Raw genomic sequence first — 17,214 nt, forward strand, 5'->3', positions numbered from 1 at the left:
TTACACACACTTGCTACAGAAGGAACGCAGAAGTGGACAGGAAACAGAGAGAGAGAGAGAGAGAGAGAGAGAAACAGCTGGACTGAAACTAAACATGTGTGTCCACGGCCAGCAGAGCTAAAACACAGCGGCTAAATATTTGAGATATTGAAGGAAAACATTTGAGCGGTTCCTCCGCCTCAGACGCAACGTGGATACATTCCTGACCCAAACTAAACCCACATAAATCTAATACAAATCATCCACCAAAAACGCACACTAAAGACAGAGACAGACAGATGGGGAGAGATGGAGAAAGATTCGACTGTGGAACCTCCAGCAGTGAACAGCTGCATAGAAAAACTCACGCTACCATGGTAACCACCATCTCCAATCTAAGCCATTAATGTAATAAGTTAATTAAAATAAGAGATTGAGAGAAAAGGATTGTAAAGATAGATTGTAGAGCCAGATCTGGGATGAGTCCAGAGTTCGGTCGCCATCGCAACCATAAACATTTACAAGGTCAAAAGGTCAAAAGGCCAGAGGAACTCCCAGGTGGTCCGACGACTCAATGCCAATCCAATGACTCCAGACTGAAACTATTCCAATGGTTGTCCAACACTGAAACATGCCATAGAACATAAATCCACAAGACTGACCACTTCACTTCACAAGTCTACAAACACTGATGATTGAAGTTTTGGGTTTGTTAAGGTTTTTATGTTTTTTAACTCCTGTGATCAATTCTGAATTTTCAGTCTTCAGTGTCACATGATCCTTCAGAAATCATTCTAATATGCAGATTTGCTGCTCAAGAAACCTTTCTTCTATTATCAGTGTTGAAAACAGTTGTGCAGATATTTCTGTAAAAACGTGACTTTTTTGATGAAACGAAAGTTCAAAAGAACAGCCTTTGCTGTCACTTTTGATAAATTTATTGCATGCATGCTGAATAAAGAAATTAATTTAAAAAAAAAAAAGTGCTGACCCCAAACTTTTAAATGCGACTGTATAAATATAAATAAAATAAAAATAATAAAAAAAAACAATGATGTCAACATTTTTGTTGATTTTAATATATATATATATATATATTTATCTGAATAAAGAAATTAATAAAAAAAAAATGTGCTGATTGTTAATTTTTGTTTGTTTATGTTTAGATATAAATTATGTATTAAGATTTTTTTTTGTTGTTTTTTTAGGGTGATATATTGCCAAGGCCGATATATCGGTTGATATTTGACATTTTTCAAATATCGGTATTGGTCGATAAGTTTTTCTGCTTGGCCGATGTGTTCGAGGCGTTTATTTTGACGGCACTGAGAACAGCAGCGGCAGAACAAACAGTGCTCACATTCTCTTGTTTACTGTCGTTGTTAACAGTTCTGTCTAATACGGACAGAAGTCTGTCTAATAATCAGATAGAACTGTTAAACAAAGGAATTAATGTATACAGAAAGTATTAGAATGATTGCTTTTATATCATTAGTAATATAAAGGCAAACATTATACTTTCTCGTTTGCTGTCAGCATTAAGCAAATACGCATTTATATAATTTAAACAAATCTTTGAATGACTAATGAACATTTCATTTCATAAACCTTGCAAACTTAGTTGAATCCAGCTGTGAGATCTTGTGAAGTCTGCATTTTTATCGAGCATGATCGCGTGTTCTCTGCGTGACGGTCGGTCCGTGCGAATTGAATGCTTTAAACTTTAAACTCGATTTCAAATTATGCTGCGCTTTATGCATTCACCCACTATCATATTCGTGTCATTTTCTCTGTGTGCTGTTTGTAAAATGAGTGTTATCCTGGCTTTATTTGAAAAATATGAATCCCAATGCACACAAACTTCTCAGAATACTGAGTGCCCTGTTGGTTACAGCGTTTACTTCCTTTTAAATGATATTTTTTATTAAATATTTATTGATTTGTGAAAAAAATCTTTGTCATCTAAAGTATAAGTATGTTTATTTTACACATTTATTTTGTAATCCATTGTCAAATTTCTTAAATATTAATAATAATTGTAAAAATTATATCGGCTATCGCCCCCTGCTTTCCTAAATATCGGCATCGGCTGTCAAAAAACCAATATCGGTTGGCCACTACTCTGCAGGACTGAGGCTCTCCAGGACCAATGTTGGCCACCCCTGATTTAGGCCTAAAATCATAAAGTGTTTGGTCATTCTACACGTCATTCAGGCAGTCTTTTCCTGTCTAACTGACTATGCCAATAGTCAAAACCCTGCTATGTGAGGCTAAGTCACATCTGCTAGCAGAATACAGGACAATGTGAAAACCAGAAACACAAACCACAACTGAACAGAACATTCCAGCATTTCCAGAACCGCACAAGACACTGAAATGTTTCCTACATTCCCTAAATAAATAAACAAAACTGATATTCATATTATACGTAACATATAAATCTAGCATACAGAACATGCACTGTCCACAGCCACACACTCATGATGAGAGAAACTCCACTTGTGCTGCACATCTGACAAACAGCTTAAAAAGACACACTGGGTCAATAACTGCATTTCCACTGAAAGTCTAGTGCAAAGCCCACGTTCATCTGTGAGATATAACTTCCAATATTTACATTACAGCCGCTCGGTCACTCAGAACGACCCCCGGCGTTGAAGCTCACGGTCAAAATCCACCGCAGGGAAATAAAGACTCACATTACACAAACTATCAGTGGAGGAACCAACACAAAACATTCCAGCACATAACAGATCGACAGCTTGTGCAGGATAGTCGCCAAACGACAGGGGAGAGACTTTACTGAATCACTGAACAAACCCCCCCAAAAAACAGTTGTGCTCAGAATTATTAGCACCCTTGGTAAATATGAGCAAAGGCGGCTGTGAAAATAAATCTGCATTGTTTATCCTATTGATCTTTCATTCAAAAAAAAAAATTCACAAAATTCTAACCTGTCATTGAAGTAAATCAATACACTTTTGTCACAATTATTAGCACCCTTACAAATTATTATGAAGTAAAATATCTCTGAAGTGTATTCCCATTCATATTTACATTTTTTGCATAATGGTCATAACTAAAAAAATTTAATTGCAAATAATCTTGACTAACATTATAAGCAGAGTTTAAGGAAATAAAATGCTACAAAAAATGTACTATATGCCCAATTTAAAGGAGTTAACTGCCATTTAGTTGTCTATATTTCCTTTATAGGGTGAGAGCTTTGAACTTTCTGCACTCGAAGCCTCACAGAGACAGAAGCAGCTAGGACAGGAGGTGTATGGTATTCTATAGAGCGTGTCTATACATGCAGACCTAAACCTCCCTCTCTGTCTCCAACACACACTTCCTCCTGAAAACAGTGACACCGTCAAACACTCCCCTTTTCCTCGGGCCACGGAAATACTTCTAATGGGGCTCCTGAAAGTGTAAATTAAGAGGGGGAATAGTGCTCACGACAGCAAAACACTCATGCGTACGTGCACTCACCTACAGAGACCTCCAGATGGGGGTTTGTGCAGCATTTAGAGGCAAGGCAAGAATCACTGCTACTATTGCTCATTCTTAGGGAAAAGTATTACGTTTTGGCATATAACTTGCCCCACACTATTTGAGATTTGGGCATGAATCATACCTCAAATCAAGCAACTTGAGGAGAGGTGTGAAAAAGGGACAAAAAAAAAAAAAAAAAAAAACCTTCTTTACATCATGGTAATGAGAACTTGGTAGATGGAAATGAGCCTTTTTGGCCTAAAAATGGTCCTAAAAAATATTTTATTTACACAAAAACAGGGTTAATATTGTTAAATAAAACAAAAATTATCAAAAAGGCTGAAATTAAATTAAACATTTAAAATCAACAAAAATTAGAAATGTTGCCTCTGCAAATAGCTTAAATAAGCTGAAGCTAAAACTAACTGAAAATAACTAAAACCGAACTAAAACCGAAGAAAAAATGTATCCGTAATAGCAATATATATAAAAAAAAAAAAATCAAAAAGCTCAAAAATGACAATTACTTAAAACTAAAACAATGAAAAACTGAATTCAAAAGTAAAATCATTAAAGACAGTGTATATATAAATAAAATAAAATATAAATATTAGATGAAAAAATCTTTAAATAAAGAAAAATGAGAAATGTTGCCTTAAATAAATGAAGCAATAAAGCTACTCACTGGAAATAACTAAAATTAAAATAAATTAAAACTTAATATTTATAAAAAACAAAATTATAAAAAATGTAATTAAAATGAAAGTGAAAACTGAAAAAATAAAAGCCAATACAAAATATTAATAGAAACCAAAATAGTATATAAATATTACTAAAATAACACTGTGCAAAACATAATTCATTTGTTTTGATTTGAGGACAAAATGTGACCAGTTTTCAAAAATTCACTTTAAAATATAGCGCACTAGAATAAAGATTATTTGCAATAATTTTATGTTTTTGTCTTTTTTTGTTTGGTTTTGTTTTTTTGTCTGTTCATATTTTGAAAGCTATCTGCTACAGTAGACAGCTTTGTGAATATTCTTGAAAATGTCTCCTTTTGTGTTCAACGAAAGAAAGAAAAACATGAACATCTGGAATGGCATGCGTGCGCGTAAATGATTGCAAAACTCCATGAAGGGAGCAGATGAGGTTCGGTTGTCACTCATCAGCTGTAGAATTGCATTGCACTTGAGCTCCTTGCAGAAACGGCAACGGCAGAGAGGATCAGAGCCCGGGCCAAGCTTTCAGTCTGAATGGTCCAAAAAAGCTGCAGAGCCATCTGGCACAGGCTCACACACACTGACAGAGTGGCAGCCACAAAAACACATGGGGGCCTCCACCCACTCACAAAACACACCCATATATATATATATATACACACACAATAAACCAAATCTCACCATTCACCAAACACTTCCAAATACACACTGATCTTGTGCCAACATTTCCACACACACGCATAATCTCTCACAGAAAGCTAATTCCGAAAATCCCTTTTTGCCAAGCAAACATGCCAAATACACTTACTTCTACACACACTGATTGCAAGCCAAGCGCCATATTTACTCATACACCTAAGAAACCCTCAGACGCACAAAAAGCAAACTCCAAAAACCCACATTCACCAAACAAACATGCCAAACACTCTTACTAGCGCACAGATCAGAAGCCAAATACCCACATTCACACACACACCACAGAGAGGACTGTATAAACTAAGCCTTTCCAGGGTTTTAATGACCTGATATGCTCAAAGTGTGTAATAAACTTCACTCTTACTTGTTCTCATTACTGGCATCATATCGTGGCATGGGATCCATGTCATTACCGTTCACATCATAACTGGCCTCATTATCCTGCAAACAGATCAAAGGAAGAAAAAGACACATGAGAACACGGTCAAATGTGGATTTTTCCATCCATTATGGGAATGTGCCAGTTAGGACAACGCTTTTAGACTTATGCATGTGAACATGTGAATCTGGACATGTACTTTCAGGACTGAGCTTATATAAACACAAAATCATCAGTCAATTTACGAAACGTCTCAGTCTGGGTGCTTTTGTTTTGCTCAATTGCTCTGATCCAAGACTTAGTTTTAGGTTATTAAGGCATCATTGGTGTGCTCAAATATTATAAAAGGTAGCTATTTTAATTAAACCAGAGGTGGGCTTATTATTGGGAGACACCAAGGTTCGTGAATGTACCATTGGAGAAAGCGTATATGATCAGATTCCTACACTGAACTTCTGTCAGAGCTCATTGTTGTCAGTCACTGTTTGTGGATCCCATTGAAATGAATGGCATGTGTGTAAACTGAATCCTACTTAAATTGTCTCTGACTTCTTTTTATTTTTTGCTAACCTTGGAGGCTTGCCTTAAAGCAGCCTTGATCATACTGATTACTTGTTTTAGCCAAATTCTAAGGCAGTATCATGTGTATCCCAGAATGCACTGCAACGAGAAATTAGCAGAAATGCTAATTATAAATGAACATACATTCTGTTCGATAATAAGTTAAAGCTCAATGTAACTAAGATGGATTGCTTTACCTGGTATTCCAGTATGCAATATGTGTTTTTATGCTTTAGAGTATTGTGACATTAGCTCAGCATCCTGCTAATGCTAACTCCACGGACCTCCTTCTTATTTCTAGCGAGTTGGGTAAACCTTTTTTAGTGGGGAATGGAAACTACAACAAATATAATTTTAACGTTTCCATTTTTCCCAGCAGAAGTGTTAGTTTTCTTAAATTTAAGGCCATGTTAATAAAAGCATAGTGTTATAAATGCACTTTATTTTATTTTTTTTTAAATTGACATAAGAAATTAAATGGAAAAGCAGAGCGGTGGACTACAAAACACATTCTGTGTGAAAAGATAATTTTTTAGTCAAATTTGACTAAAAATGTAACCACTAATAAATATATAATACAGAGTACACAGCAAGCAAGTAATTACTTTCTTAAAAACACTCATACACACACACACACACACACACACACACACAGAGATACACATACATAGTTCTGGATGAGATCTGGGTGGTTCCTCTCGATACCGTCATCCAGAATGGTAACCACCACATCCTTCCCTGTATAGCCTCTCTTCCACGCGCCCACGATATTCATGTCAGACTGACAGTTATGGATGTTATCATTACAGTGCTGCAAAGACAGAAATAAAAGAGGACGTAAAACAATCTAATTAGGTGAAGAGTCTCACACTGTAATGCTCACACTGCTGTTCAAAAGTTTACAGCCAGTGAGATTTTTTGTTGTGGTAAAGAGCTAATACTTTTATTCAGCAAAGATGCATTCAATTATTCAAAAGTGACAGTAAATGTTACAAAATGCTTAAATTTCAAATAAATGCTGTTCTTTTGAACTTTATATTCATCAAATGATCCTGAAAAAAAATGTATCATAGTTTTCACAAAAATATTAAGCAGCACAGCTGTTCTCAACATTGATAATAATCAGAAATGGTTCTTTTGCAGCAAATCAGAATATTAGAATGATTTCTGAAGGATCATGTGACACTGAAGACTGGAGTAATGATGCTGAAAATTCAGCTTTGCATCACAGGGAAAAATTAAGTTTATATATATATATATATATATATATATATATATAATATATATATATATCTGATATATATATATATATATATATATATATATATATATATATATATATATATTATATATATATATATATATATATATATATATATATATATATATAAAAACACTTATTTTAAATTATTATTTTAATTAAAATATTTCACAATATTATTACACTTTTAATCAAATAAATGCAGTTTTGGTGAATATAAGAGATTTTCAAAAACCTTAAAAAAAAATCTTACAGACCCCCAAACCTTTGATCAGAAATGTGCATAGAAGCATTTTGAAGGACTACCATAAATGCATTTAGTGTTTATGTTTGCAGATGCAAAGAAAATGTAGGTCTTCTGGTTATTATTATATAAAAAAAAAAATTACTGAGATACAGGGAGGGGTGGATTCGATCCCACATCTCCCACGATTACCACAGCTCAATGTGCCTGCAACATGCATGCCAAACACAAGGCCACAGCCAGAGTAAAATCCTGCCTATTTTTGGTGCTTTAAAAAAATCCCAAGTACGTGGTAACAAGCTAAAATTATTTTTAAAACATATCTCTGTAAATTACTGCATCTTTCCTCGTCTACCTCAAACACTGTTATTACATGCGTCACATGGAACCAAATGTACAGTTTGGGCCTAGAGTTAGAATTAGACCCCATCCTGGAAAGTCAAGTTTATTTGCTCCCAAAGTGTAACTCACACGTCAACATGAGAAACCTGAGCCAAATGGATGCTTTCGGGTCAAAGTATTAATGTTATCTGAGCCATATTAACCATTGACAGATCTGTAACAACCCATTAAAGAACAAGCGCTTAGTTCACGCTCGCCGTTTTGGTCGAAGCTATAAATACGTTCGTAGACAGAAAGTAATGACAACAATTGCTATGTGTGCTATGACTCAAGGATTCAGCAGCAGCCAAAGTGCAACCTTTGTACATTCTGGGAAATCTGAATGGCTGTTTACAGTGTAAAAAAGCGCAAGGATGTCTTCACATTCCCTACGTGCTGATGAACCACACCATTTTCTCGACTCTCGTGAGCTGAGGAACATGACAGCTATGAAAACAAGAGCCTGTTTATACAATTACCTCACAGAAAATATCTCCGCGAGACGTTATGTTAGAGCTTACCAAAGCTCAGTGTATCTCTCTGGGTGGTTTTCACATGTAGAAACTCGGCTAATCTGGTGTGGCAGGCATCGTTTCCGTTGAGCGAGATTCAATCTGACAATTTTTTTTAGTTAAAAACACTGAAGTTTTACTACCTGCCATTACGTTTTAGTGAAAGGTGTCTTGAAAAGCAGAAGATTGGCTTGGTTTTGCATTCAACATGATACACTGTCTTTAATGAAAGCATTCGCAATGCATTTCGATTCAATAATGGGCTGTATTGCTGACTTAAACAGAATGAGACGTGACTTGATTTTATCCTTCTGGATTTGGAGCTAGTCTATGATATTATTGGATAATTATATCAGTCTTTATCTTAAAGTTTCTTCCTTGCTGCTATCACCTTTTCATTGATCACTGTGGGATTTGTAAGGCATAAGAAATGCTTTACAAATAAATTAAACAGAATGATTTCCCCGTATCCATGTGCCTTTTCTAACATCAGCAAGTTTTTTGATGAGGAGAAAGTAAATCCATTTTGATGATGGAATTTTTTCCCTTTCAGAATAAGACGTGCTTGATGATTCATTCACTGTAAGATCTTGGTTAATGACGGAAGAGTTGAACAGTTCAGTAATGCCCCATATTTTCTGCAGTAGAGTAGGAAATGATGAAAACCACGACAATGATCAGTGTTTTTCAATGTTAGCAACTCACAAGAACAATGTACAGCATGTTCATTAATAATACTTACTATGTACCACATACTGGTCCATTTAGCATCATTGAAGTAAATGGAGCTGGGCTGCACCATACTGTACTGTACAGGACCAGGATATGAGGGTTTATAATCTCGCTTTGTTCTCCTCTTCACCACCTGCTGTTGCACCCACTCCACCTGAGAAAGAATGAGAAGAGGTCCTTTAGGAGCTGACAAACTAACATCTTTTCATGACTTATTAAATGAATGATGGCTATACAGTAATGAGAAACTATCCAATGATGTCAAAGGTATAAACACTTTGATGATATAAACATACTTTCTTTGTAGTAATACAATAATAATAAGAATGATGGCAATTAATTTTTTTGTTAATGAGAATTATGGAGGAAAATGTCCTTAATTATAAAAAAGGTAATGTCACAATGTAAAAAATTGTAATAATATATAGTGCTAACTTTCCTAATGCACTATATCATACCTTAATTTTTCCTTGAAATATACATACATAGGCTTCATTCATGTAGCTCACGAACATGTTTGACTTCAATTATACAGCTACAAAAAGTCCATGAATTGGTTATTTGGTAGAAATGAATATTATGTCATTATTTATTGACCTTCATGTCTTTTCAAACCTGTATGATTTTGTCCTCCGCCGAATAAAAAACACAAATGGTTTTTGGCATCACTGACGTCAAACTTGAAAAGACACATTTCGGATTTCGAAATATATGCAAATAAGATTTGAAAGCTACGGTGAAAAAAATAAATAAAAATAATCTCATTTTCAGTTTTTGCTTTAAAGGTGCTTTTTGTCATTTTTAGAGATTGACAGACATTGGTCACCATTCACTTAAAGGGATAGTTCACCCAAAAATCAAAATTATGTCATTAATGACTCACCCTCATGTCGTTCCAAACCCGTGAGACCTCCGTTCATCTTCGGAACACAGTATAAGATATTTTAGATTTAGTCCGAGAGCTTTCTGACCCTCCATTGAGAATGTATGTACGGTATACTGTCCATGTCCAGAAAGGTAAAAAAAACATCTTCAAAGTAGTCCATGTGACATCAGAGGGTCCGTTAGAATTTTTTGAAGCATCGAAAATACATTTTGGTCCAAAAAAATCAAAAACTACGACTTTATTCAGCATTGTCTTCTCTTCCGGGTCTGTTATGAGCGCGTTCACAGCACTGCAGTGTAGTGATATCCGGTTCGCAAACGAATCACTCGATGTAACCGGATCTTCTTGAACCAGTTCACCAAATCGAACTGAATCGTTTGAAACGGTTCGCGTCAACAATAAGCCTTAATCCACAAATGACTTAAGCTGTTAACTTTTTTAACATGGCTGACACTCCCTCTGAGTTCAAATAAATCAATATCCCGGAGTTATTCATTTACTCAAACAGTACACTGACTGAACTGCTGACCGAGCCAGATAACGAACGAAACATTGACTCGTTCTCGAGTCAAGAACCGGTTGCATCGGTTTTCGGATCACCGGTAGTGATGGGAAGTTCTGTTCTTTTCCGCGAACCGGTTCTTTCGGACAGTTTGATTCAATAAACCGGTTGCCGAAAACGGTTCACCAGTTCTTTTGCGCTCGACGTAATGACTTCATTGGCGATGATTGCCCTTGATTCAAGCCTTCGGTTTACCCGCGCTCATAACATTAGCACAGAATCGGTTCAGAATCAATCACCAAAAGAACCAGTTCAGTTCAGACGCGCTGTGTGTCAGTCTGCTTCACGCATGCGCAGTATCATCAGCTCCTCGGTTCTCGAATCGCACGCGTCCGACAGAAACGGTTCTTGACTCGAGAACGAGTCAATGTTTCGTTCGTTATCTGGCTCGGTTCAGTCAGTGTACTGTTTGAGTAAATGAATTACTCCGGGATATTGGTTTTATTTGAACTCAGAGGGAGTGTCAGCCATGTTAAAAAAGTTAACAGCTTAAGTCATTTGTGGATTAATGGTTATTGTAGACGCGAACCGTTTCAAACGATTCAGTTCGATTTGGTGAACTGGTTCAAGAAGATCCGGTTACATCGAGTGATTCGTTCGCGAACCGGATATCACTAAACTGCAGTATTGTGAACGCGCTCATAACAGACCCGGGAGAGAAGTCAATCCTGAATAAAGTCGTAGTTTTTGATATTTTTGGACCAAAATGTATTTTCGATGCTTCAAAAAACAGACCACGGACCCTCTGATGTCACATGGACTACTTTGAAGATGTTTTTATTTACCTTTCTGGACGTGGACAGTATACCGTACATACATTCTCAATGGAGGGTCAGAAAGCTCTCGGACTAAATCTTAAAATATCTTATACTGTGTTCCGAAGATGAACGGAGGTCTCACGGGTTTGGAACGACATGAGGGTGAGTCATTAATGACATAATTTTGATTTTTGGGTGAACTATCCCTTTAAGTTGTACAGAAAAGAGCAGCATTAACATTCTGCTAAATATCTCATTTTGTTCCACAGAAGAAAGTCAATCCAACATGTTTTGAACGACACGGTGAGTAAAAGATGACAATTTTAACTTTTGGATAAACAAAACAACACTGTGAGGTTTCCAACATGTTAACCCAACCGTCCTTTTCAAGATTTTACACAAAGCGCTGTTCGTGAACAGAACTTTGCATGTGCATTGCGCAACAGTTGTTTGGAATACACTGTGAATTCTAGTCAGTGATGATCAAGATCAGGAGTCCATATAGACCATAGAACACACAGGTGTGGGGTTGCCATAGTGACAGCCTGACCTTTGGCTCCATGGAGATGAAGCTGTGTGTGCCTCTGCTGAAAAGCGTCGACCTTTTTATCGTCCGGCTGTGGAAGAAATGGTAGTAGTCCTTCAGATCACCAATCTACAGGAACAACACACAAAACTGTCATTTAATGCATTGCAACATCAGAAACACATCACAAAATAACATATTGCAAAACAAGAATCTAAATGCGCAGCTGTACTAAATAACTAAAAAAAGCATATCAGGGCAGGCACGTCTAATATGTAAGAATATCGGTATGAATACATAGGAAAGAGCTACAGCAACATTTACCGCAGGCATGTTGAAACCAGCATGCATCGTTTATTATTTAGGATGTCATTGACTGGAAGACTGGTTACTCAAGAGGCTGTATCACTTTCCACTGAACAGATTCATTTGACAAGTGCAATAACACCAGGCAGCCATGAAACATTCTCCACTGACTACTGTACTCCACAGGGATACAGGAGTCTGTCATACAAAATAATGACTCTTGAAGCCAATGATAAGCTTTGCCAGTCAATCAAATGGGCTTACGCTGCTTATAAAGCAACTGCTTTTAAATTAACTTGACGTTTGTTTTGTTCATGAACACATAGGCTACAGCTGGCTCCTAATGCAATCTCATCACAGCAGATTCCCACAGGAGGACACAAGGCTGATGAGTTGCAAAGTTCAAGAGGAGTGCTTAAACTTTCATAAATAGTTACTCTGGATGTGACAAGATGGGCGATAAGATAGCACATTGTGAAATCAGACACTGAACACGGTCGCAGTGAAATCTCTCACCACATGGCAGATCTGAGATCCGACATACAGGCTTGCTGAAGCCTGAGCGAAGTTTAAGGCTCCACCATAAACTTACATTAACCTATTATTTATTTAAATGCACCAGCATTTTTTTTTTACCACCAAAGTACTAACTGGACTACAAAACATATGATTAAACTAAACTATACATTATATATAATAAGAAGGAAGATGAAACTGAGACCAAGGCAGTTTATAATGCCGCATAATGCAGTCCTTTACATCTACAAAACTTGATTTGACTTAATTGCAAACGGCTGCATTTTATGTCATTTTAATCTAAAGTATTCTAAGTACTCAATTAGAACATATGAAACTAACACTTTCAGCCTGTGTAACATTTTCAGCTTGTTACACTGAATGTTACATATCACGAATCCTGCTCGAGCTGCATGTCATGCATGACTTTGGATTCTAACTTATAATTTTAGATTTAGATTTAGATAATTTTAGCATTCATTACTAACACACAACAGTAAATAGATCCACCAACTCGCAGGAAAGTTTCGAAAACACCTGTTGTTGTTGGGAGTCAGTGGAGACCTGCGCTATAAACGAGACTTCAGGCAGACTGGTCTTGAAAATGTGAATTTATCAGTCTGAATTATCAAAACACAACTCTGGGAAACTTCCAGCCTTGACGTTTGAACTTCAATCAAAGTGAAAACACACTTGCACTGAGGGGAAAGAGCACTGGGCGGCAAACACGATGAAATAACACCCGTGAAACGCTTCAAAGCATGTTAGTGCAGGACACACGTACCTGGCCCAGGTTTCTGTACCCATATTTACTCGCGATATGGTCCGCTTGCTCAGGTCCGCCGGCTATCCGAACAGCCCAGTGGTTGGTGTAAATCCGAGCTTTGCACGGAGAAGACGAGAAAAAAACCAGGCACAGCGAAACCAGGACGCACGGGAGGCTGTTCAAAACCATCTTTCGCTATCTCTCTCTCGACTCTCCCCAGCACCCCCGGTTTAGGAAAACAACCAAACTTCGTCTCGCCGTTCAGCGCGGTTTCTCATAGAAGTGTCGCTTGAGCTCCACATATACTCAGCAGAGGGAGAGCGCAGGATTTAAACGGGATACGAGCCTCGGAACGCTTCGGTCTGCAGCGCATCGGCCGCGCACACTCCGTCGCCACGGAGAGAGAGAGAGAGAGAGCGCGAGAGACGCGAGAGTCTGTTCGCACGGCTTTGGCTTGATTCGTTCTCTCAAGACAGTGCCGTTACTTCCAAGTGGAGATATGGCTCTAGCGCCTCCCTCAAATAACTACAGAGAGAGTCTGGAGAGTACGGACACCGAGCCGTGTGGAGTTACCGGGGCTCCGCAGGGTCTTAAAGACACACCGCGTTCCGTCAGCACAGAGAGTGTTGGAATTACTCTTGTTGATGAAAGATAAAAACATTGACAGCCAATCAGAATCAACCTGACTTTAAAGATGTAAAGCATTTAAGATGACAAAAGACATAGCTGCAGTGCGTGTTTACGAAGAACTGAATTTTATTGCGTGGATCCTTATATAGTTATAGTTATAGTTATAGTTATCTTTATTGGTAGCTACCAAATATGATATTGATATCTATAAAGTTTTAATAATCGTTCTATGATCTAATAATCGTGTATGAGAACAGGAGGTTCACACCACAGCTTTAACCATAATGACAGAGGAACAAAAGAAATCACTTTCAGGATGATTTTTTTTTTCCAGTTGATAAAAATATAAACACTGACAGCCAATTGTCAAAAGCAAACATAGCTGAAGCACACTTATAATAATATAATATAATATAATATAATATAATATAATATACAAATATATATATATATATATATATATATATATATATATATATATATATATATATATATATATATATATATATATAGTTGTTGTTGTAGTTATAGCCTAGGCCGGTCTGTTCCAGTTCATGCATTGCTTTAGTGACATGCAACACTTGATGTTTTGGCTTATTTTGGGACTGTCTTCACTGATGGAACAGGCCAAGATTTTGATCTCAAATATTATACAAGTTTATTAGACTATAAAAAGCAACTTCACATTCACACAATATCAGCATGACTGCTTGCAGCTGAATGCCCATCAATCATTTACTAAATAAACACTGTTTTTCTGTACATTTGGAACTGACTTGTTCTTGAGTAAACACCTTGTGTGCCTTGTTTACTTCGAGTCCATAGCATTCTGTGACGTCAGTATCAATAACAGGTGGTGGGCTGCAGAATTGTTCCTCTCACAGTCGCATCCGCTCGTCACCAGACACTTTTGATGGCATCATTATGTGTCGAGCGTTGATTGATTGATCTTTGTTTTGGTTATCCCTCCGCGCTCTGCTCCGTTTGCAGTACAAGTGCGAATCAGCATAATTGCACTAATTACGGCCAATTTCTCCGTGAATGGAGCCGCTGTCAAATCCGACAACAGACGAGGGACAAGAATATCTCACGGTCCTTATAAACGAGATGAAAGGGGACGAAAACACCCCGTGAACACGCCATTGAGTGCGAGAGCAGGATTGTAATTTAAAGCACCGAGGGAGGAGGAGAAAAGAAGGGGACATGCGGAGATTTGAGAGCGGAATCAAGTACCCAGCTCACGGAGGTAGCGGGCAACCCATTCAGCGCGACGCATCTCTACCGGGGGGCGCAAATTCCGCTTGACAGCCATTACCCCGCGAGCCCGAGTCGCATCCCCCCTTCAAGTGTCTTCCTCTGAGAACAGTTACCAGCGTGCATTCCTTCTGCTGCAATTAAGCCTTTATTTATCACCTCTTCAGAGCTGAGTAAACAAACGTAATGCGCGGAAATCACTGGATAATTATTATCCCAGGGTGTGAATTATGGGGGTCTGGGGGGTCTGACCCCCCAATTAAGGCTTGAACCCACAAAGCCAGTCAAAATAAAAGAATAGGAGGTCTAAGATGACTGAATAATATATTTTTATTTGTTTTATTATTTATTTTTTTCTGCTGCATTTTCAAACAACATTGAAGTAAAACACAAAGTTAGTCAGGTTAAGGTGGGGATAGCCTACACAATACAAGTTTTGCACAGATTTGTTCCACCGATTTGTAGTTTACGCTGTTGAAAGCCAGAGCCAGTGTGCAGTTTTCAGTTTACAGATTTCACAGAAAAACGCGTAGAGACTGGTGAGCACCAAATCTGATTTTACAGTCATGGGACATCAAGCATGCTTGATATTTTTGGACTATTTTAGACACATAAGGTGTGTCCCAATTTGCTTACTTATGCACTATTCTATGTCATTTTATAGCATAAATATTGCAAGTAGTACGTTCACACCATTTATCTATAAATAACATTTAGAATTTATAAAATTCCTACACTACAGGGTTGAGTACATAGTGTATAAGTGCATAGGCCCTGTCCCACATAGTACACTTCATGTGCACTTGTGGACTTATAGCGCAGGTATACTTCACTTTCCACATTCCGTCTCATGCACAGATGCATCCACACAGCTTTCAAACTATGGCCTTGTCCCAAATCGCACCCTGAACCCTTGCTGTTTTCCTCTGCTTCCACACTTTCGTAACTTAATTCCGCTTTGACTGTCGGCTAGAAGTCTGCTGTGGAGCTCGCCTCAGTGTGGGCTCAGCAGAAGTGTGCATCGAGGGCCCATAGCGGCTGCAAAGGGGGCGCTCGTGAGCACCCTTCTGAAAGCTAAAATGACGAATGAGACACCCTGTGGTCTCTTAGACTTAACGGACACGCATACATGGTGGCCATTGTAAGTCCACTAGACCACAAATGCACATGAAGAAGTGTGCCATTTGGGACAGGGCCTATACTCAACTGTGAAGGGACGAGTTCAACACATGTGCAGTACCACCTAGTAGACTAGTTCTGTTTCAACAATCCCCTCGCACCTGCAATGTTGTAGGTGGACTGTCTGCACGGTCACAAAACTTCTGATGACGAAAATTGCATAACACGGACAGTGCGTGAACCATCGTGGACGGCCAAAGTATACTTTGGGCTTCACAATGGCAGCCGTGTGCGTATGTCTGTTAAAGGGATACTCCACCCCAAAATGAAAATTTGGTCATTAATAACTTAGAACGACCCCCATGACATGGGGGTAAGTGATTAATGACCAAATTTTGGGGTGGAGTATCCCTTTAAGTCCACGAGACGAGGGTGTCCCATTCGTCATTTTAGCTTTCAGAAGGGTGCTCGTGAGCGTCCCCTTTGCCCTCAATGTGCACTTCTGCGTTGTCATTTTAGGTTTTATAGCGGTGATTGTGAGCGGTATTTTTTCAGGTGTGTTTGGAATTTGTGTAAGAATGCAAGGGTTTAGGGTGCGATTTGGGACAAGGCCAAAGCCGCATTATATCACAAAAGTGTACTTTGAGGAAGACCGCAAGGGTTTAAGGCCTGGGTATATGAGTGTTTTATAATCGGTTTAAATTTCAAAAGTCCTGTGTATTCCAGCCTTTAGTCAGAGTGGCTGAACTGAAATCAGGTTCATGAGAAACAAGTGCTCAGCCATATTTAGAATTTCTTTGAACTTCTGTTTTGCGGTAGCTCTGTATCGTAGCTGTTGAAGAAGAATTTACCAGTGAATGGATTTACTTATTGTAAACTTAACTAAAGTTATCATATGCATTGAAACAAATGTCAGTTGATTGGGAAGA

General features: G+C 37.9%; 1 protein-coding gene across 3 annotated transcripts in view; it reads right to left on the reverse strand.

Moving 5' to 3' along the window:
- Positions 1-13,891, reverse strand: part of LOC109085748 (proprotein convertase subtilisin/kexin type 5-like) — a 50,199-nt gene extending 36,308 nt beyond the window's left edge. For 2 of the 3 annotated variants that reach the window (XM_042762665.1, XM_042762664.1), the window contains exons 1-5: positions 13,301-13,885; positions 11,719-11,823; positions 8,973-9,116; positions 6,500-6,643; positions 5,257-5,333 (exon numbers count right to left, since the gene is read on the reverse strand). In XM_042762665.1, coding sequence (XP_042618599.1) covers positions 5,257-5,333; positions 6,500-6,643; positions 8,973-9,116; positions 11,719-11,823; positions 13,301-13,471 — 641 coding nt within the window. In that variant the 5' untranslated portion in view covers positions 13,472-13,885. Of the gene's footprint in view, positions 1-5,256; positions 5,334-6,499; positions 6,644-8,972; positions 9,117-11,718; positions 11,824-13,300 lie in introns of all 3 variants that reach the window. The other variant, XM_042762662.1, reaches the window with a different exon arrangement.
- Between the last annotated feature and the right edge of the window lie 3,323 nt (positions 13,892-17,214).

The sequence above is a fragment of the Cyprinus carpio genome, chromosome A8 (genome assembly GCF_018340385.1).
Source record: "Cyprinus carpio isolate SPL01 chromosome A8, ASM1834038v1, whole genome shotgun sequence".
NCBI classification, from domain to species: Eukaryota; Metazoa; Chordata; class Actinopteri; order Cypriniformes; family Cyprinidae; genus Cyprinus; species Cyprinus carpio.